The sequence below is a fragment of the Microchirus variegatus genome (assembly GCF_963457635.1).
Source record: "Microchirus variegatus genome assembly, chromosome: 2".
Classification (NCBI taxonomy): Eukaryota; Metazoa; Chordata; class Actinopteri; order Pleuronectiformes; family Soleidae; genus Microchirus; species Microchirus variegatus.
Window position 1 is genome coordinate 15,224,156 of NC_139803.1, and position 22,595 is coordinate 15,246,750.

Below are 22,595 nucleotides of genomic sequence, written 5' to 3' on the forward strand. Positions count from 1 at the left end.
TTTATTCACTTTAAAACATTTTGGCCGATCCTCTTAAAAGAATTCCGAATCAGTTTTGTGAAAATCTTTAAAATGTTGCGTACTGTACCTGGTCTCAGAATACAGAGTGCTGCAGTAAAGCCATTATGCCAGAGAGTATGCCCTCTCTCATCCTCTCTCACTCTTTTTGCTGGTTTTGTTGGTTTAGGATTCCAAGAACCACGCACTGGGGATTTAATGCGGATTAATTAAGACTGTTTTGTGGAGCTTTGAGATTTGCGCCCCCCATGACAAAATACATTGCTCCTGTGATCTCCTCAGGCATTCAGACCTGTATTCTGGCTTTGTCCGGATTAGTGTGCATGAATGAGACCTGCTCGACCTCATGTAGTTATATGACACAGCAGGTTCAGATAGCAGTTTTATGCTATGTAGCTTCACACGCTGCACTGCATAGAATTGCTCCGCTAGTCCAACCTATTGATCTCCATTAGCATACTAATCAGATCTTCTCAAATCTAACAGTACACATTTTATTGAGTTTTGTTCCACTATCTCATAATATACAGTGAGTTACAATACATATAAAATAGTTGCTTTGACGAGGGCAAGAATTTAAAATGAAAGTTTCATTTCATAGCATTGTCGAAAACCTTTCGTCATGAGAATTTGCACAAAATATGTGGGTAGATTGTTGCCATGGTGATACTACAATACTGTTGTTTCTCTAAAGTGTTTATGCAGATCTAGGAATGAAAAAAACATTAGATTGACCCAGTGTCTTAAAAAGTTCTGTTTAGTCCTCATTCTCTCATTTAAGTGGAGGAGTAAATGAGCATTTTGTTTAGCTTTGAGGTGATTCATCATTTGTCTGCCAGTATTCATCATCTCAGTGGGGCCGGGAGGAAGGGGAGGTCACAGAGGTGACAGGATTTAGAGAGGAGATGCCCCTCATGTCAAAGGTAAATGGCAGTCTGCCAGTTGAGGGCAGCTTGTTTAGTGAGACCATAAAAGCTGATTTTGTGTTAAGTGCAGTGTTAATCGTGATGAGGAAGTCCAATAAGCAGCCACTGCTGCAGGGCCCCCAGGAGTGCGGGGTGAACCTCAGTGACAACACAAAATCATGACAGCCTGTGATCGAAAATGATATCTTATTGCATCTAGTCCTGGACCATAGTGCTGGTGTGCCCTTGTTTTGGTTGAATAGGAAGACGACGTGAATCGGAGGTTATGCAAGGAGCTCTGCCGGCACCCTCACCTGTACAACCCATCACTCAGACAATACATGGACATGGAAATGGGGGCAAACTCCTAACCAAAAATTGCCACTAATGCAGTATAATGAGATTCCGTGAATGCTAGGCTTGCACAGAACTTTATTTCGGTATGAATGGAACCATGACCATGTACTTTGCAGACACTTTCATATGTGGTCCAAATCAGGGCTGAGAAAGTTTGTCCTTAGAAAGTTATAAATGAGGGGGAAAAACCCCTGCACCTGCAGTCTGAATGTAGACTTAAATATGGTGCATAAAATCATTTATTTTTATGCAGCATTAGCTTGTGTACATGACAGTGTACAGTGTATTCAACCTTAGTAATCATATTGTTGGACACACATTTTCAGTACTAAATATTCATATCCTTGTCTTGGCCCAGGGCTTGTTGAGCACGGGCGAAACTGGACAGCCATTGCCGAAATGGTGGGCACTAAAAGTGAGGCACAGTGCAAGAACTTCTATTTTAATTACAAGAGACGTCACAACCTGGACAACCTGCTCCAGCAGCATAAGCAGGTAAGGTATTGTATGTTATCTCACGAACCGTGTGTTGCGGTTGGTCATTGAACTCTCGTAACTTATGCATGAATGCACGACTCTATGTGGTTCCCAGGATACAAGGCGAACCCGGGCTGATAGGTCTCAAGGTGAAGGTCTAGCCACAGCATCACCCGATGATGATGAGGACAACGCAGATGACAGTGAAGGTCAGAGAGATTGATAAAAGAAAGCACATGCTAGTTATTCAACACACACAACATACAAGCACATACACTTTCACTTGAACACTTTTCATCCTATTTAACTGACTGAAGTGTTACGGCAACATGGGTGAAGGACGCACAGTATGCTGATATACTTTTTTTTATCATTTTTTTTGTCCTTGATTCGGAATTGTATAATGAAGAAAAATTATTTACGACAGTGTAAAGCTTAGAAGCCTGATCCAAAATGCCCTTTGAACTGTCACTGTCATTGCACTTGAAGTTTTAATGAGAGGGGGGGATGGATCAAATGAGGAAAAAGCAAAGGGGGAGAGGTAAAGATAAAAGATATGAACTAATTCTGACTACATTGGTGCTTGTTGCATAACAGTTCTCTTTGAACAGAAAGAGCTGGATTTCTTGTTTGATCTCGCAAGGCTGCTCGTCTACATGTCTCATTCCTCACCAGAGGTAGCAGACGTAGAAGTAGCTGTTTAGATTGGCAGAGAATAGTGCTGTTTTTTTTTGTAGTACAATGAATTTGGTCATGTGTCTTTGATCCTGGTCTCATGGAAACACAAACTGCTCTGCACAGGCCGGGGTAATTTGAAGCATACAGATCCATAACTCCATTAAAGTGTACTGAGAAACATTGTGACAGTTGCTGTTTAGATGTTTAGCAATGTTGCATCTCTGATTTCAGAATTAATTCATTTAATTCATCTGTAAATTAATTTTCATAGACGTAGCATTGGAACTTTCATCACCATGGCAACAACCGCAAACCAGCACAAGCAGGCCGATTTTACACTGTTTTTAAGGAGTAAAGAAATCATAATAAGGAGCTTTGTATTTCAGATGAAACGATCACTATGTGCCTTTTTAAATTTGCTGTCAGTTTATTGTCTTGTTTGACAAACTGTGTGTCTTTTGAGATGCCTTGATCTTGGCACAGGCATAATGCAAGATCATTAACTTCAAAAAAGTTTGTTCAAATACTCATTGTTGTAGGACCTGTCAATTATATGTGTGATATAACAAAAAGTGTTTCACTGTGAGCTTCCACAGTTATGTCAATTCTGTCAAATAAGACTTTGAATTGAAAGAAGTCCATTTGTCTGTTTTAACACAATTCAGTTTTTATTTGTTGACAAATCATGAAACATTTCCTCATAGTCCTGATTTTACTTATTTTGCTTTAGACTTATTTCAAAAAACAGGTAATCTATTAGTATTTTATATGATAGTTTTAGACATTTTCCTGCACGTAAGCTGCATACATACATTCCCTTTACATCGCTGCAGTTTGCAGAGTTATGCATTAGGTCTACATTTATTTTAAATGTTTCTTTATACTTAAATTACAATACTTACAATACAATTTGCTTAAAACTCTACTTACAATGGGTCTCATGCATTCTTTGACATTGTGTTATTGTGTCATGTCATGCCCTCTCAGGTGGTGACAACAGCTCTGATACAGAGAGCGCCCCATCCCCCTCTCAGGCTGACTCCTCAAAGACAAGTGACTCCAAGAGGGTAGACGGTGCTGCAGGAGAAGCTCAATGCTCTGACCAGGACAAAGGTCAAGCCAGTAATGGCAAAGCCCCGGAGCACTCATATGGCGAACTTTGTGTCAAGGAAGAGAAGAGCCCGGAGAGTGAGACTGGATCTCATGAGGAAAAGTCCAAAATGGCTCCCTATGCAGCCTCGGTGCATCCCAAAACTGAACCGCAGGACGTTGACATGAAGACCGGAGAAGTTCAGGTTAAGGTGGAGCCTGAGATGAAGGAGAAAGGAGAAAAGGTAGATCATGGTGAGATGCAGAGGGATCTTCATTCAGACAATGACTCCAGTGCCACCTGCAGTGCTGATGAGGATGTCGATGCAGAGCCTGAAAGACAAAGGTGTGTTTTTGTCATGTGTGTTTGATCATGTGACAATTGCAGTTTAAGCGAACATAATGTAAAAAAAAAAATGTTTTATTTATTACAGCAGAATATTCTCCATGGAAAAGTCTTCAATGATCGGCCCTGCAGGCACAGTGCTGGTATCCCCACCCAAACCAGCCCATCAGCTCACCATCCAGCAGCTGCAGCAGAGGGCAGCTGCCATCCCACCCATGGTGAGTCCCAGTTTCATACTGATCCATTTAGACTGGCAGGGAGGTAGTAGTAGCAGTGTGAAAACATACACACATCTGTCATTAAAAGCAGCGTGATTAAATCATAAATTATACTTGTTTGTAGATGCACCAATTGTAATTTTCCTTTCCATTGTTTTAAGTGACTAAGTGATTCTGATCTTCCATCTGAGAACTATAATTGAAAGTGTATACAAACAAAAATGAACTTTTCTTCAATGCAAAAATATATACTTACTACTAAACTACTACCAATACTAAAATTGGTTAATTCTGCTCCCTGGCCAGTCAATCGGTGCATCTGTAATATTTGTGTATTCTGTCAGTGTGCTATGCTGCTGTTCTCTGCTGTAATCATTTAATCTGGATAATCAACCATGTCTTCATTGAAATGTTATATATAAATTGTCTGTTTTAATAGCTATTAAATATATCAATCATCTTTTCAAAGCTGCATTTTCTATGACATGCAGGTTTTTTTTTTGATGTTTCATTGCAGTGCTTCAGTACTCAAAACTGACAAGTTAATACTCAAACTATATTCACCCCGGGCCCTATCTGTCCTTAACTTTTCTAGTTGCCTGGTCATTTTGGACCTGGTGGCATACCCATCAGCGGATTAGCAATGTTGCAGCACCAGATCAAAGCGGTGCACGAGTCGGCTCACCAGGAAGAGAAGCAGAGGCAGGATCAGGGAGATCTGGAGCGCAGACCTGTCTTCAACACTGTGCTCGACAGAGATGGTAAGCAACTGAAAACTACTGCTTTTCTTTCACTACTTTGTCCTTGTCCCTCCTCTTCTCCATTCGTTCGCTCTGTTAGCTTCATTCTCTGTTGCTGCTCGTAGTGAGCTATTCATAGCTAATGCATTTTTCAGGCCCCCATCGTTTTGTGCCCTTCCTAAAAAGGAAACATTTGAAGGTGCTCTGGACTGTTGTAGAATGGGTTCAACCAGATCCAGGACAAGAACGTTAGCTGACCCTGTTTTACATATGACGAAAACTTAAATCTGAAGAGGGCAATGCTGCGTCTCCGCGGTGGCCTGTGGCAGAATGGACTGTGGTGCTTTCTGAGGTTACTGACTTGAGTGTTTCAGCATATGACACTTGGCTGCTTCGATGTAGTCAGACATGTTTTCGCCAATCAGATTCAGAAGGGAGGGTGCTAACTGCTATATGGTTTGTATTTGTTTTATTTATTTTTTTGCAACGTATTCAGCACCTTTTTGCTGGAGTGCTGTGAAGAGCAGAGAATCTTTGTGTAAACTGCTGGGCTTTGTCAACAAGATATATGTTACATGGGTTTGAGCAGCTGTGTGTCCAGGTGGTGGTGTTAGTTGTTAGAGGCCTGTCCACTCTCGGCTAGTCCTTGCTGGCATTGAGTTCTTCCTTTTAATAGTGGTTGTTTTCCCTTTGTCCTTATGCCTGTGTACTGCAGGTAAGCTCTTATCCTACATGCCTTATGACATGAAGCTGGCTCTGGACCAGGAGGCCCTCTCTGGTCGGCCAGGCTCTCCCTACAGACTATCTCCCAGGGAGCTGAGCAAGGCCTCACTCCAGACAGACCCCAACGCCCCCAATGCCTCCCGCTACAGTGTGCCACCAGGTAAAAAGCACACATCTGCATCTCTTCCCCCCCTCCTTTCCCTTCTTGCCACCTGCCTTTCTGTGCCGATATGATTTAGCCTTGTCCAGCTTCCATCCAGTCCTTTGTGTTTGACAGTGGAGGCACTTTGTTGACTGTTGGCAGCAGGGTTTATCCGCTTTTACGTTTCAGTTTGACAATTAACGTGTCCCAACAATTTACACTCTTACAGGCTGGTATGTGGTGGAGATTTTAATCCTGTCATATGTTTGGGGTTTGGCAGTGTTCCAGAGCATTAGCAAAATCAGTCTGAATTTCCTCTTGTATGTTTTCCCAGTGCCCACATTGAGGTAATATCATGCACAGCTTGTATTTAATCAATGTTGAGCTGACATGTGGATTGCATTTGTATCCTTTGTTGGAGTTTCTTTCTCTTAAGGAATACAGAGCCAGAATTATTATAGATTTATATAAAAAATGTGTTTCCCAATGTTTTATCATGTGTCCTTTTCTGTGTCGTCCTCAAAATTAAAGGTAACGCTTTGGTTAAACGGTGCTTGGGTGGAGCTCTGTTACACAAGAGACCATTTCTTTTGTATGTGTTGTGGCTTTTCTGTATTGGTTTGTTGATACATAACATTTATCAGAGTAGTGTGTTTGTGGATTTAAGTTTTTGAAGCCATGCAGAACCTGGATACTTGAATGTGGTGTGAATGTAAATGTGTACCAACATAAGAAGTCAAACAAGCATGAGCCAGCTCTTTCTGGTTCACACACAACAGTAGTTGGAGATTTTATAACTGCAACCCATTTCACAAAATAACACATAACTGACCCTTGTGCTACCGTTTTGTTTCAAGAAAATAAGCTTGTGTGGTTTGTAAATCATTGCCAGTCAATAGTTGCCATCATCACCAGTTTATTTTATACTTATTTGTTTGTTAGAATAACATATTTCCTTATTTTAAATGTTATTTTACTTTTAAAATCCAGTATCGAGGGGTTAACACAGACCGTGTGGATGTGCTGTACATAAGTACTGACTGACACACTAAGATTATATTGAACAAATGACTCTTATACATATACCCGAGAGGCGTAATATATATTGTCATATTTCTGTAATTTTATAGTTTAATACTTAAAATGGAGGACATGTGACCAGCCTGTGCCTGGTTTACACAAATGTCCTTTGTGTTTTTGCTCAATGAACTTATTGCACTCTGATATGTAATGAGACCTTCATAATCTAAGTGCTTTATTATTTTTATTTTTTTATTATATTTATTATTATAATATTATATAAGTGGTTAGACTGTATTAAAGCTACATATGATGGACAGTTTCATTTATTTCATTTACGTGATGTACTATAACAGACATTAGACCTGCATTTATATCCTATATTTTTAAAGAATTGGCAGGAGAGTCCTGCTACTGTTTAGGGTAAAGAATTGGGTGACATCTAACACATTGGTGTGCAAATAAATCATTCACTATATAGAACTAGCAGTTTGACTTCTACTGCAATAGTTTCTCTTGTGTGACATTTGGGGCAAACATAATGCCCATGCCCGGTCAAATTAGGTTGTTGTCCCTGTTTGTGAACTGTAGCATGAATGTTCATGTTTGACACACAGTCTCCCCGCTATAGGGATTTATAAATCCGTCACAGAGTGGCTTGTTTTCTTATTTGTCCCTCATATGGCTACAGGACGATGACGTTCATAACTGCTCGGGGATTTTTGATTTAGTAGAGTGCGAATCCTGCGGCGTGCTCCCTGCAGGGAAGTGACTCCTGGGCTGTGTCTATCTATGTGTTTGTGTGTTATGATCCATTTGGTCCACTCTGCTTTCCCAAGAGAAGCGGAAGCAGACATCAGGCTTGTACAAAGGTTACTTCAGGCTGAGGAAGAGGCCATTAACTGACATCTTTAGTACTTATTTCATTACTCACTGGAGTCATTTTGAATGAAGCTGAATATTTTATCATGCAGTCTTTGATATGAAATTAAACTTAATGGAACACTTACTGTATGTTGGGTAGATTGGTGCTGCGAAGTCGGGGCATTCAGAAGCTGGTTTGCGATTTTTCTTTGCATACGGAGAGATTTAATGGCCAAATGTTGGCTGGGGATCAGTTGTGTTTGATTAATGTTTTTTGTTGTTCTTCTTTTTTCTTTTTTTAATATTCTCTATAGTCCTCCACCCTTCCCCCAACCAGCTGGTCCAGACTTTGCCAGATGGGGGCCGTGTGACATTCAGTCGACCCAGCCGACCTCCCAACATTCCCTCTCCTCCTCCACTCATTCCAACCACCAAGCCCACGGACAAGCCCTCCTTCATCCATGGAGGCTCCATCTCCCAGGTAAGACACTGGAGCGGAAGGAAAGGCATTGATCCACTTGTTGCCCATTTTTGGCCACGATAGCAATACATTACAGGAGACTATGCACATGTACAGTAAATGGATGCAACTGGGCATAACAAATTCCAAGAGATTGAGTTGTAATCTATTTCTCTTTCGTGTTGAAATAGTGAGTGGAAATATTGAAGTTTACCTATTGTAACTTGAGCTTAGATTTCTTGGTCACTCAGCTCAGCTCTACAGAAGTTGTACAGGTCTCTTGTGCCCTGTATGGATATTTATTTTATGAATGAATAGTATAACGTTTATAAAACAGCATTTCCTTGACTCACTTGACACTGATTTCTCATTTTCATGAATGCACTGACCTGACCTTGAAATGTGTTCGTTCTTCTTGCAATCCAGGGAACCCCTGGCACGTACCTCCCTCCCCACACTGTCTATGGGCCAGAGGGGACTAAGAGTGCTGTGGGCTCCATCTCTCTGGGTCTCCCTCGGCAGCAGGATCCCAGCAAATCTGGTAGGACTGGAGATGTCACATTCCGACACTATTTTGTCTGCATTTCAGGACACCAGAAGTCTTGTTTGTGGCGTTAGTTGGTCTTTAAGTGACAATGCCACCTTCTTCTAGTTAATGTAATGATCAAATCTTTGTTCTTTTAAACAGATAAATAGTCCCTTGAACCTGAGATCATACTAATATCATTGTCCCCAGTTGCATCCACAGTTTGTGAAGTGGCCATTAACCACAACAGTTTCAATCGTCCTACTTTCCATTCATCCTCGGTTACAACAGGAACATTAGGTGTCTTGTTAATGTTCTCACAAGAAATGCATATGTAGGTCACAGAGGAGAGCTAAATATATAATAAAGGATGCTCATTACAGAACATTGCCTTGAATTGACTTGAATTCTCTTTGGTTTCAAATACCGACACATTCACTATTGATATGTCCACATAAGCCTGTATGGGTAAGATTTAGTCCAATTTCCAGTGTTGCTGAGAACAAATGCCTAATTGTATGGCCACCAAATGTTGTCTTAGCATTGACTATTGAATTATGTCAAACGTTCAGACCATAAGTAGAAAAGTACCTTTATAAGAAAAGGGCAGTGTTTTTACCTTGTTACGAAATCAAGCTTTTCGATTACCTCTACTAGATGACATGCCACACAAAGCAACTCTCTTATTTTTTTTTCTTTCTACCAGGAGCTGCAATTCCATCTATACACGATGGTAGAGGCCACCCAACAAAAGCAAACGAGGGTCTGGCTTTCAGAGGTTCAAACACTCATGTAATGACAGTTTTTTTTCCTCTTTGTCTTTTTTTGAAAGTCATTTTATTTTGGAAACCATGAACTGACAAGTTTTTATAATCCATTTTCACTACTAGTTATTTATGGGTATGTGTTTTCACTCTTTTTGTAGCACTGACAAACATGCGTGATTTGATCACACTTAGACTGCGAGTGCATAACAAGCAGCCATAGAGGCGCTTATGGTTTACACGCATCAATGCTTCTAACCACAAGGCGACATATAAAAAAGTGTGTCTGGATAAACAGGAAGTCAATGAGATAGTGTCTGCCGATTGCTGAGAATGTATATAGTGCTTACATTTAAATAGATCTAATAAGTCACATTTTAACAATTCTTATTTTTATATACCTCACGCATCTAATAAGCTAGATGAGGGTCTTTGTGTCTGAAAGAGTTTTTAAAACACCTTATATCTAACTTATTCCCTATGTTGTGTTAGTTACTCCATCCTCTCCAAGAGTGTCTCTTTCTGGTCCATACATGTGCTCATAATCACAAATCTACTCAGCCAGTTTTTCCCTATGCATGTGCTGCATTTTGCATGCAGCACATGCATAGTTGCAAACATGAAAACTTTTGGACAGTGATTGTGTGCCTTAGGATTCATTTTAACATATAACCTCAGGCACACTTTCAGTTGAGTAGTACTTTTATTTATTTTATCTTTTTTCTTATCATTGGCTCTCTCTCCATCATCATCTTGCTCTCCTAATGTTCTTTTTAAAAATAAATATAGACTGCTTAATCTGTGTAATATGTTAAAAAAAATGTTTTATTATAATACGCTAGCTGCTTTTGACCACAGTGGCCGACACAGTCGCTCTACTGGACAGAGACCAAAACAGCCTCATGATCATCATGCAACCATGAGAAATGTTAATGTTCACACTCAAAATAGTCATATGCAAACATTTTCGAGCTCTGTTTTTTATCACGTTTGCTCTTTTCTAAAATAGGGCATGTCAGCCTTGCCCCAGTCCAGCATTGCTGCTGACCTTCTGAAGAGCACAATCACAAAGCTGGCCACAGAGGACATGAACATGCCAGACAAGGCAAGAGGTGAACAGCTGGCTAAAGGCCATGTCATCTATGAAGGAAAGAGTGGTCACATCCTCTCCTTTGACGGTAAGTTATTGTTAATTTAGATCATCATAATGTATTTATTCACCTCAAACACAAACATGATAGTTCATCTTATGTCCAAAAGCTATCAAGAACCCCAGGGAAAACACCCGCAGCCCCAGAACGGGCCATGAGATGAAACGCACTTACGACATGATGGAAGGACCCATGAGCAGGGCACACACTGGCAGGGAAGGTGCTCCATTCGAAGGTAGTGCTTCTGTATAACTGAGACTACAATATTTCTGCTAGTTTGTCCTGTTCTTGGAAGATAATGGTTGCTATGTTTTTATCTTAGGGTTATTTAGCAGAGCTTTGCCCAGAGAAGGTATGCATGGAGATCCTAAGGAAAGACCACTTATCACTGGATCCATCATACAAGGTAAGGCTTGTCAAATTCCATGTCACTCAATAGCACTATTAAATTGTTAAAGAAGAAAAGTTGAAATACTTTCATAACATTACCAGGAACACCAAGAACTGCTGCTGAGACTTACGAAGATGCCATGAAATATGGGAAGCAGATAAAGCAAGAGAGCCCACCCATCCGGTCGTTTGAAGGTGGTATTAGCAAAGGCAAGCCCTATGAGGGAGTGAATACTATCAAAGAGATGGGTCGCTCGATTCACGAAATCCCCCGGCAAGACCAGTCTGGCCAAGACATCTGCAAGACCCCAGACATGTCAGACAGGAGGGTTTTGGAGGGCGCCATGTCTCAGGTAGGACAGTTTGGGGTTTGGAGTTTGCCATACTGTTTTACTGAAAGGGATCATTTTGGTTGGATGAGGTATTATTAACATATCAAGACTGACTTCACTATGGGTGCCACCATTTCTGTGAACCAGCCTGGGATCTGGACTCTCGCTCTTACTGACAATGCGTCTGCCATAGAAAAACAGCAATTTTATCTAACAACATAATGGGAGTTTTTAATCTACTGCCTACATCAGTACATTTAAATGTTTTATCTTGTAACTTAGATGTTTGAAAACCTCTCTGTGACACAAGGCAGCAGTACACCAGCACTTCCTGTGTCCCTGTATCCACTGTTTTTCTAGCCAGAAAAGGTTGTCTAACAGTGAGATAAACTGGTGAACATATACATAATATATCGTAGATTTAAGCATGCATTAATTTAATTAGGTGTTCCTTTTTTTTAGTTCTGTCCCTGCTGACAGTGACGTTCTTAGTAAGAGCAAGTTTCCAACTGGACTGAACTATAACTTTAATACCCGTTTGTTAATATCTGGGTCTGGTTTATTGTTAGCATTTTTCAAAATCTACAAACAAACACAGTAACCAATGACACCTGGTATCTGACCCTGTATCTACCCCCCATCTACCAGATCCACCCTCTCAACCAGTCAACTATCAAGCACAATGTCAAGTCCCTCATCACCAGCCCATCCAAGCTTCCTCACAACATGCCCCAGCTCGAGGCCATGGAGCGGGCCAAGTACGAGGACAGCAAGCCAATACGCCACAGCGTGGTCAACTCTACCTCTGTCCTGCGCTCCACACACCAGGAGGCTAACAAATCCCAGCTTAGCCCGGGCATGTACGAGGATGCCAATGCTCGCAGGACGCCCGTCAACTACAGCACAAATCCAGCATCCAGAGGTTCACCCATGCTGGGACGTGCTTCAGAGGGTATCCATTATCATTTTGTTCATTAACTTTTGCTTGCAGTTTGTTTATTAGTCTAATATATTAATTACTCCAATTATAGGGTTAGCTGAAATTGAATTTGACTCTTAACATGGGGATATTTTCTAACAAAATAAATGACTTGTGGTTTTCTCTCTCCTACAAAGGTGGTATGAGCTCGGTGAAATCTGTGTCGCATGAAAGAAAGGCTACCATGACCCCAACACAGAGGGAAAGTGTTCCTGCAAAGTCCCCAGTGTTAAGTGGTGACCCTGTCGCCTCTCACAGCCCCTTCGACCCCCACCACAGGCCCGTCGTTCCAGGGGAAGTATACCGAGCCCACCTGCCTCCACATCTTGACCCCACCCTGGCCTTCCACAGAGTGCTGGACCCAGGTACTGTCCTTAAACCCTCTTCACGTTTTTGGGTCGTCTTTGGACCCTTGGGTTTGGGAGATACGTGTTACATATCGATGTGCTGTATGAATGTGCAACTGAATGAGTGAATGGCAAAACTGTTAGATCAAGTGTATTGAGTTCTTATCAAGACTTGAAAAGCACAATATAAATACAGACAATTTATTATAATAATAACAGCCTTGATTGTGAGTAAACTGATGACAGCAACTTAGGTCCACTAATTCCTTAGGCATTACATGTCCAGGATCTTTTTCCATCTATTGACGTCAACAATTGCGATCGGTATCTGTGAGCCTTCTGTTCATGTGTTTTTTTTTTCTCTCTCTCTCGTCTTCTGCTACAGCATTCATGTTCTCCAGGCAGCCGTCCCCAACAAACTACCACAACACCTACCAGCTGTACACCATGGAGAACACACGACAGACCATCCTCAACGATTATATCACGTCCCAACAGATGCAAGTCATTCCCCGTCCCGACATGACCCGGGGATTATCACCACGGGAACAGACCGTCACTATGCCTTACGCAGCTGGAGGACGAGGTACGGCCCTCCAATAGCTGATCCTCCCTCACCTGCCACATCAGGCAGGGGAGAGGCCATGGGTGGTAGAGGCTGTTGTGTGGCGATTGTGTGCTTGTGAAGTAGTGGCTACCTTTTCCAGACGCCCAGAAGCAAATGACCTGGAATAAAATTTGCTGATTTGCTCTTTATATTGGGGGCTACAACTGATTTGGCTACTACTACTACTGTTCAATTTACCAAGTAGTTATTGTGAACCAATCTCCCTGTGCTGAGTGGTTACCTCTTACAAGTTAACCGCTGTTCCACTCTCTTGTGAGTCTGATCAATCTGTATTTGGGAGCACTAACGGGAATGGGTTAGCTAAATGCATACGTTATTCGTACATTCAGAAATTGATGGATCGGTTGTTGTTGTTCACCGCTGGCCCTTTGCTTCTGTCTGTAAAAGGGATTATTGATCTAGCCCAGATGCCTCCAACTATCCTGTTGCCTCACCCTGGGGGAACAGGTACTCCCACTTTGGAACACATCGCCTACCTCCCTGGAGCTCAGCCCCCTTTCCCTCCTAGGGCTTTCAACCCAACCTCCATATCGCCAGGTGAGGACCCCTCCCCTCCCTATCCCTACACCCCGTGTACCCTTATCTACCTAGCCATGATCTTCATGGGAGCCCTGCATTGTCCTGAGGTGTCAAAGGTCAGTTCTTCCTTTCCAGTCACACTTAAAATTGGTACATCCATACTACTCTATTTTCATTTTTAAAATGCATGAATTCTGCTCTTAATATAACTGCCATCCACATTACCCTGATGTTTTAGAGCCTCAAAAATCCAGAAAGCAAAGACCTTCAGAAATGATGGCGTTTTTACACGCTTTCACTTCCTGATTGATTTTATCCACGACTATCAGTTTTGAAAAAGCTCCGTTAACACTTTTTACACAATTTTAGTTTCAGTTTGACCTCATGAGACCACAAAGAAGTAGCTGCTGAATCAGAGCTTAAACGTTCATGTGGATGGTCTGAAAAGGTCTTTTTCAAATGAAAACATGGTTGTATGGATGTAGCCTTACTAAAGTCATACTGGGAAGGGTTTCTCACCGGACTGGCTGCTACATGGTAATATAATTTGTTTTATTATTCCTACTCAAGTGCACTCAAGGTTTCATCTTAAAATAATGAAATATGGCAATATTCCTGGGATAGAATATTACCACGCTTTGATCGATTCCAAGCTTGTCATCACTGTCGTGATCCACCCAGCTGAGACCACATGACTTAGGGTGTTAAAAGCTCATGTCTGTGGCGCTTGTCATTGTTCTTCTCAGGTCATCCAGTCCACATTGCAGCTGTTGCCAGTGCAGAGAGGGAACGGGAGCGGGAGCGGGAGCGGGACCGTGACCGGGAGCTACAAGAAAAAGAGAGGGAAAGGGAGCAGCGGGAAAGGGAACGGGAAATGCGAGAACGAGAACGGGAGCGAGACAGAGAGCGAAGCAATGAGTATATGCGTGCAGGTGAGTTATTTTTATACCCTAACACAAGTGCATATTCTTAAAATAATACTTTTAATAGAGGATTTCAGGCACTTAAATTTGAAGCACTGTTATAATGTGTTTACATGTGTGTATCAGGTGTAGTAGAGCAGCCAGGGCGGCCAGGGAGTCAAGGTTATCTGCACTCTACTTCTCCCTCGCTCAGGACACAGGACGTGGTGGTTCAACAGAGACCAAGTATTTTCCAGGGCAAGAGTGTCATCACATCCCTAATGTAAGCAATTTGTGTTCACATCCTCTCGCATGCACACTGTGTGTCTTATGGTGTGTATAGGGATTTCATTGGGCACCATTGCATGAGAAACTTGTGTAGCGCAGGATCTATTACCAGTATTTATGTATATATCAGCTAATTTTTTTGAACCTCAAAAAACTCCCTGTTCAGAGGGTAGTACTTTCTGGAAGTTGTCATTTTCTCATGTCTTAATTTCTTAATTTCTTTAGGCCCCATTCTACAGCAGCAACATCAACAGCACAGAGTAGCTCTCGCTATAGCACTGCTGCGGATGCTCTGGCTGCGCTGGTGGATGCTGCAGCCTCTGCCCCACAGATGGATGTGTCCAAGGTGAAGGAGAACAAACATGAACGGGATGACGACATGCCTTCAGCGGCTGCAATGCGGCGAGGACCCAGCATCCCCGAACAGCAACAACAGGAGGCAGAAAGACGATCTGTGCAGTCGCCATATGGTGCCATGTCGCTGCCAGGAGGTAAGCCCCATCCAGCTTACTCCGAAGGCCCTGGCGCTGGGGCTAAAGATAAGGGACCTCAAACTTCAAAGTCCCGCATTGAAGAGGAACTTCGAACCCGTGGAAAGACGACGATCACAGCTGCCAGCTTCATTGACGTCATTATCACACGACAGATAGCCTCTGACAAAGACTCACGAGAGCGAGGCTCTCAGAGCTCCGACTCCTCCAGCAGCTGTAAGTATGACAGATAGACATGACGAGAACATAAATGAGTTCAACCTTGAAAGTATTATTATTTTATTTTATTTTTTAAAACATGTAATGTAAAAAAATGTAAAACAACAAGGAAATAGCTAATTGTTCATATGTTCCCTGCAGTGTCATCCAATCGATATGACAATACAGCTGGAGGAGCCATTGAGGTGATCAGTCCGGCTACTTCCCCAGTCCAAGTCCAACAGGACAAACCAGAAGATGGGCAACAACAGGCAGCAGGTATAAACACACGCTGCTTTCACACATGCACTCAACTTATTAGATTCTCTTGCCATCTGCCAAGTATATTCTCCATTATTATCAAGCGCGATCCTCTAGAGATTTTCCTGATGTGAACATTTCTCACCCAGACAGTGTTTCACTGTGTTCGTCATATGTGAACAACAAACTCTGAAGAATGTCTGCACCAGATCCTTGGGACACTATTCAGAGTTCGTGTCTGAAAATAAATTAAGTTTTGTGCCAAGCGTGCCAATTCTTGGAACTGGAGTATTGAATGTTTCAGTTTGTTTCAAAGATGACAGCTTAACAACCACGAGGATGATTTGACACTTAAAATGTGGCTATATTTAGCTGTAGAGTAAACATAAGCATAATGTGAATGACTTGACCCCGACTGACCTTTTCATTTGAGACTGGTGGATTCCTCTGCACAAGTTTAGTCACTAGACACACTTGAGGTTATTCTGGACACTTGCAAGAAGATACAGATAGTTAGTGTTGGCGTACAGCATATTAGTTCCTTCCTATCTTTAAACACCCAAGCTCAAACTATTTTTTTTTTTTTTTAAACAAAGACACTGTCCTTGGTCTTTTTTCAGCAGCTGGCATGCGGGCCTACGATATGAGTCGTTACCGGTCATCAGCAGAGCCACAGACCAGTTCCCAACAGCCTCCTTCCTCCCAGTCAGAAAGCTACTCTCAGATGTCCAAGACTCATCACAAAACCATGACCTTAGCAGACCACATTTCAGTAAGTTATGCAAAAACGATTATCAAAAAGTATTGTGCTGTGGAACAAACTAACTAATCATCACCTGATTTTTTTTTTTTGCTTCTTTTCATGCAGCATATCATAACCCAAGACTTTGCCCGGAATCAGGACCCTGTCCCAGTCTCTTCCTCAGCTTCTGCAACATTCCAGAGCATTGTGCCACCTTTGTCTTCTTCAGGTCGGGCCAAGGTGCCCAGCCGCTACAGTCCTGAGAACCAGGTCCAGGCCCTGCACCACCAGAGACCCTCCAGTAGAGTTTCACCAGAGAACGCTTCTGACAAATCCAGAGCCAGGTATTGACCAGACTGCTAACCCTGGCATAATGGCATTAAGTCTGACTTAGTATGCATTATAAGTCTTAACGTCCATCTGTTTCCTTCTTTTCCAGGCCTGGTAAGTCTCCAGAGCGAGGAGGCAGGCCGATGGAGAACTATGAGCCCATTTCTCCACCACAAAGCTACCAGGGCATGGACAAACAGGAAGCTGTTTTGCCTCCTCCTCAGAGGCGAGAGGCTGAATCTGAAATCAGGTACGGGTCCTGTCCAGTTCGAATGGATTCACCGTTTTTTCAGATTTATTCGGGATTATTTTTGTAATTAACCTGCCGATTGTTTGGTCCATAAAATGTCAGAAAATGTTAAAAAAAACAAACGTTGATCAGTCTTTGTCAAACCTGGAAAAGGAAACAAAACAAAGAAACAAAGGAAATATTCACATTTAAAAAGCTAAAACGATCAGAAATCTTGTTTTAATAGATGGATAGATTAATACAAGGTGAGAAAGGTTTTGATTTCTGTGCAACTTGTACATCTGTATTGTGTCATCTGTAATGTAGGTGTTGTATATCAACTGACTAGTTTTTCCACACTTGTTCTACACATTGATAAACAAGGTTATTAGCGCCGTGGCATTTGACGGCATGACTGTACCGGCTGAATCAGTTTCCTGTAAGGATGCCAGTTCTCCTTGTTAACAGCCGTTTGACATCGCAGCAAGGTTAAAATTTCCCAGTCTTTCTGAGGGCTTCTTTTGACTCTTTACACACTTGTTCAAGGAATGACTCAAGATCCCCAGGGAGTGTCGGGTATTTGCCGTCCTTCTTCACCAAGCTGGAGAGCACCTCGCCAATGGTGAAATCCAAGAAGCAGGAGATCTTTCGTAAGTTGAACTCCACCTCTGGTGTTGGTGATTCTGATGTTGGTAAGTGGGTCATGTCTTATCGTCCTTCTTCAAACTAACATGCATGCATCAGATGATGAAACGCATGTTAATGTTAATGTGTGCCTCTGAGACGTACGTGTTCAAGAAATTATCTCCCATTTTTGAAGCTCATTACACTTTTGTATCACCCTGTTGTCAGCCACTCAACTGCGAATCTTTGTCTTGCAGGAAATGCCCAACCAGGCACAGAGATATTTAACTTGCCCGCTGTGACCAGCTCCAGTAAGTAGCAGGGAAGATAACACTTCACTTTTATCGATCTCTCGAAACTCACTGATATGTTGTGTTTTGGTTTGCAGGCAGCATCAACCACAGGAATCCTTCCTTCAGTGATCCAGCCAGTAACCTGGGACTGGAGGACATCATCCGCAAGGCTTTGATGGGAAACTTGGAGGAGAGACCAGAGGAACACCAGGGAGGTGTTGGGGATGGCCGTCAGGAGGCAAATCGGTCACCTAGTATGGGTATGCACTCATCAAATTGCCAACATTACACATGTGCGGTCATGATACCATATATAACATGTTTCTGACTGACTGATGCATTTTATTTGTTCAAATCTACAGGGAAGCAAAAGCAGGGCAAGGCCAACAGCCGTAAATCAAAATCTCCTAACCCGGGTCAGGCCTACGCTGGAGGGGAACGTCCCTCTTCAGTGTCCTCCGTCCACTCTGAGGGAGATTATCACAGACAAGCCCAGGCCCAACCGCAATGGAGTTGGGACGACCGACCCTCATCTACAGGTGAGCTGCCCCAGTGAACACGCCCAAACCGCCTCCAAAAGTGGTTAAAATGTGGCCACGTTCTTTTGCATGTGTGAATGCAAATGTGTCACCAAGACGCATTAAAATTCACTCGCTCAACTGGCACACCCTGACCTACTTTAGATGCATGATGAAGTACAAGTTCACTTCTCAGTTCCCATAACATTTGTTTATTTGTGGACAACATCTTTCTTTTCTTCAAATGATGCACAAACTGGCACACTTGTACAGTGATTATGGCTTTATTTATTTTTTGTATTTATTTTTTTCTAATTGGAGAGTGAAATGGCATTTATAAGAAGAAATCTTGGGCCGTCACTTGGGCTCTAATCTTGCTCAAGCCATGTGTCTGAAGCATGTCTGGCCCAGTCTGGGTCCACACTAATAATAATCGAATAATACACAGATACATTCTGCTGCTTGGTTATTTTGATGCCAGGCTACAGCTAAAGCTAAAACTAGGAAAGGAAAGGAAGGAAGAAAGAAAAATAAACGTTATTATATCCATTTCTGTGAGTAAAATGTCTCAAGCCTTAAATACGCTGAAAATTATCCTACAAAATGTAGGCTAAAATGACAGACCTCAACAGCATTCTTATTGCAAGCATGTGACATCATCATCATCAATAATAATAATAATAATAATAATAATAAATAGAATCCTCACTGTTCATGTGGTATGTTTGTCCTATTTCTTGAAAAGTCTGGGTGAAGTTGGAAATGCTCATCCCCCACTTGCATACACTGGTACCAGGTTAAAGAGATTTACATCCACATGCTGTCCACATGTGATTGGATCTCCTAAAGCGGGCATCTCCAAATGGCGGACCTCGGTCCGGACACGGACCAAGTTACAGATCTATCTGGACCTGGAGCCAACTTCTGTTAAATTAATGAGAAAATGCTTTAATCTTCGTGGAGCATGGTTTGTTTTTCTAACAATAGCCGCAGGCACAGTTAATCTAGTGAATATGGCAATCGTTCACCATGATCATAGCGTCACTCAAATGAGCCAATCAAATTCAAATCCATTGTTTTCTTTCTTTATTTATTTTATTTGAAATGTAGGCATTCGGTGGCCGTTACATTTTACATATATGCCATTGTTGTATTGATTTTGTTTGGAAAGAAAGGAAGTGGACTTTTATTTATGGTACAGGCAACCATTTTCTTTCCATATTAAAAGTATCCTATGGAAAATGTGCACTGTTGATTCAATTTGATTGACATAATGGTCGGATGTTGGATGCAATTTAGACACTGGACCTTTGCTGGGAGGAAATTTTAATAACTGGACCTTAATTGAATACCCCCTGCACTAGATGTTTCCACCTAGTGGTTCAGTTTGGTACAGTACCACACATATTTTTTGCTTTTCCATTAGGATTAGTATAGTAAAAATAACTAGCCCCAAACACGCAATTTTTTGGCACCCTTCCCTTGGTATACCAGAGTAATATGGTATGTTGTTGTCGCACTGGTACAATGTCAATGTCTCCCTGATGCGGTCAGCTGGCACAGCCCACACCCCGTCTACCAAGCAAAGCTACCGTTCTCAGTCGAATACTTTCAAGTGTAGCACTGTTTATAATTTTCTCCACTTCTTCTTTCTTCAGGATCGATGCAGTTCCCTTACAACCCACTGACCATGCGCATTCTCAGCAGCACGCCACCGACCTCCATAGCCTCACCCTCCATTCAGAGCCAGCAGCAGCAGCAGCAGCAGCATCAGCAGCAGCAGCAGCAGCCTCCAGCTGGAGCACCAGTGGCACAGCAGCGTGTGTGGCAGTCTCTGCTGTCAGAGCAATATGAGACCTTGTCTGACAGTGATGACTGAGTCCTGCTGGCTTACAGCTCCATTAACCACAAGAGACACCTGCACTGAGGCGTGTCTGTTCACCTCCCCTCTCCCAGAACTAACCTTGCCGACTGGCAAGGGTGACATGTTGATGGAGTGGTGTCTTTTTTTTTTCTTTTTTCTTTTGGTGCTATGGCGCCCCCTGGCTGTTAGCTAAGGGTACAAGCAGCAGCCTGTGACAGGTGGGGCTCTCCAGAACAAGACTTGCTTTGGTCCGGATGCACTCGCCCAGCGTGTGTTGGAAAAAATCCGACAGAAGTCGACCGAGGGGTTGACATGAGCTACAGTAAAGATGAAGAACTTAATATGTAAAAAGAAACGACATAAGAGATTATTTCTGAATTTTGTTTTGATTTCTGTAAAGATATACTTTGTCTTTAAGAAAGTCATTGTATGTAAATAGAGTAACCTTTTGCAGTGTTTTTCTTACCTTGATTATTTCCTATTTTAATGTCGCTTTTAAATTGATCCACTTTAAATGGGAAGAGTTGGGGTATAAACTTTATTATCACAGTTGGTCTCTCCCAGTTCATCTCCACCCCATGTCACCCAAGCCCTGTTTTAATATTCTTACGACAGAAAGAGAGACCAGACTGTGCTGCCCCCGTGCGCCACCTATCAAGCACCACCAGAGCCTGAAAATCATGGGACACTTGTGGACAAAATGCAAAACACAGACTAACGTTTCAAATAGCTTTGGTATCTGATGTCTGTGTTCACCACACAGTGGAGATGGTGGAAGTGTTGGTAGGTGTTAACGTCTCACCCAGTTCTAGACAGTGAAATGTCTTCAAAAGTTGAGAACACTGGTGTCATAGTGGGAAGGTGAAATGTCTGATATAAGCTTAATTTTACCTGAAAAGAAATCCTGATGACTACTCCTGGACCCAGTCTGAATAACAAAAGTGAGCCAATTTTATTTTATTTTTTTCTTTCATCATCTTTTTTTGTTTTCACTAGAGCTGACCATAGTGTGACACATGTTGCTGTTTCTCTCTGCAGCTTCCAGCTTGTCCAGAACAATCTGCAATATTGTCCTGGTTTAAAAAAAAAAACAACAAAAAAAAACAACTGTCACAGACTTTATTTCTTTTCTTTTTCCTGACAGTTTTGCCATGCCATGTGACTTGAGAAAGAAGGCAGCTTTAAGTAATTTTCTCAGAGATATATGTTGTTTGATGTTTGTATTTCTTTAGTCCCCCTTTTTTTTTTGATACTATCCTGAAAATCTGAACTCTGTAAATTGTCTTTCCATTACACAAGAAGACAAAACTAACCAAACATAAAGAATGGTCTGCACCATTGTTGCACTTTTTTGCTTTGTAGCTTTTGACAACAAAAAGCATACTACCTGCTGTGTAACTTATTCATCCTCTAGCACAGGAGTACCCGGTATACTCCGTATACTCAAATGTGCTTTAAGTTTTCTCCCACTACTCACAGAAACCTGTAGGTTTTGATTTCCTGTCTTTTCTTATAGCTGGTACATGAGTTTGTAGTGTGACACTTGCATCGCAGTTACAGTTTTAAGTGTATGGTACAGTTAACTATTTGCTTAATCTCACTTAATCTCTGCTTTCATTGTGTCATTCAACAGGCATAGATCTTAAATCTGAATTATACTTGGTCAACATCATAAACGGCAGTAATGTTCCTTTGCGAGTCATTATTTTTTTTAATTTTTTGAATATGTTAAATACCACATTTTGACTTCAACTTTGCTAAGTAAACTAATCAGTTCTGCTCTAAACTTGACATTTTGTTTGAATAATTGTCATAGCACATGTTCAAATTTTTTATTTTCCTGTAATTTTCAACATCCTTGTTACCTGTCCCGCTTAGGCGGGATGTTATGTGTTTACAAAGGAAACGACAAAAAACGTTTACAAACTTGAATCTTAAAGAAATCCGACATGAAGCCGAAAAAGAATTAGAGCATCTTTTCAGCTCTCTATCAAACACACAGTGGTGACTTTTTGTCTTTTTTTGAAATCGAGACTTGAAAACCCGTGTATCCTATGATGTTGAAATGCAATGTTTGTATCGCACAATGTCTCTTAGTAGGCTATTACAAGAGTTCAGACCAATCAAATAAAGTGGATCAGTTCTCCACCACTGAAAATGTGTAGGTTCTTGACAGGTATCT

At 41.8% G+C, this 22,595-nt stretch overlaps 1 protein-coding gene across 5 annotated transcripts in view; it reads left to right on the plus strand.

Moving 5' to 3' along the window:
* Nucleotides 1–22,554, plus strand: part of ncor1 (nuclear receptor corepressor 1) — a 44,290-nt gene extending 21,736 nt beyond the window's left edge. For 2 of the 5 annotated variants that reach the window (XM_083885928.1, XM_083885932.1), the window contains 29 exons: nucleotides 1,639–1,775; nucleotides 1,873–1,966; nucleotides 3,423–3,870; nucleotides 3,959–4,088; nucleotides 4,684–4,849; nucleotides 5,544–5,711; nucleotides 7,892–8,058; nucleotides 8,464–8,578; nucleotides 9,270–9,355; nucleotides 10,337–10,505; nucleotides 10,588–10,713; nucleotides 10,801–10,884; nucleotides 10,971–11,221; nucleotides 11,849–12,152; nucleotides 12,317–12,544; nucleotides 12,912–13,112; nucleotides 13,542–13,691; nucleotides 14,420–14,605; nucleotides 14,723–14,858; nucleotides 15,089–15,570; nucleotides 15,715–15,831; nucleotides 16,434–16,585; nucleotides 16,682–16,899; nucleotides 16,995–17,135; nucleotides 17,661–17,806; nucleotides 17,996–18,049; nucleotides 18,127–18,291; nucleotides 18,394–18,570; nucleotides 20,208–22,554. In XM_083885928.1, coding sequence (XP_083742054.1) covers nucleotides 1,639–1,775; nucleotides 1,873–1,966; nucleotides 3,423–3,870; nucleotides 3,959–4,088; nucleotides 4,684–4,849; nucleotides 5,544–5,711; nucleotides 7,892–8,058; nucleotides 8,464–8,578; nucleotides 9,270–9,355; nucleotides 10,337–10,505; nucleotides 10,588–10,713; nucleotides 10,801–10,884; nucleotides 10,971–11,221; nucleotides 11,849–12,152; nucleotides 12,317–12,544; nucleotides 12,912–13,112; nucleotides 13,542–13,691; nucleotides 14,420–14,605; nucleotides 14,723–14,858; nucleotides 15,089–15,570; nucleotides 15,715–15,831; nucleotides 16,434–16,585; nucleotides 16,682–16,899; nucleotides 16,995–17,135; nucleotides 17,661–17,806; nucleotides 17,996–18,049; nucleotides 18,127–18,291; nucleotides 18,394–18,570; nucleotides 20,208–20,428 — 5,219 coding nt within the window. In that variant the 3' untranslated portion in view covers nucleotides 20,429–22,554. The remainder of the gene's footprint in view (nucleotides 1–1,638; nucleotides 1,776–1,872; nucleotides 1,967–3,422; nucleotides 3,871–3,958; nucleotides 4,089–4,683; nucleotides 4,850–5,543; nucleotides 5,712–7,891; nucleotides 8,059–8,463; nucleotides 8,579–9,269; nucleotides 9,356–10,336; nucleotides 10,506–10,587; nucleotides 10,714–10,800; nucleotides 10,885–10,970; nucleotides 11,222–11,848; nucleotides 12,153–12,316; nucleotides 12,545–12,911; nucleotides 13,113–13,541; nucleotides 13,692–14,419; nucleotides 14,606–14,722; nucleotides 14,859–15,088; nucleotides 15,571–15,714; nucleotides 15,832–16,433; nucleotides 16,586–16,681; nucleotides 16,900–16,994; nucleotides 17,136–17,660; nucleotides 17,807–17,995; nucleotides 18,050–18,126; nucleotides 18,292–18,393; nucleotides 18,571–20,207) is intronic. The other 3 variants (XM_083885929.1, XM_083885930.1, XM_083885931.1) reach the window with 3 other exon arrangements.
* The last annotated feature ends 41 nt before the right edge of the window (nucleotides 22,555–22,595 follow it).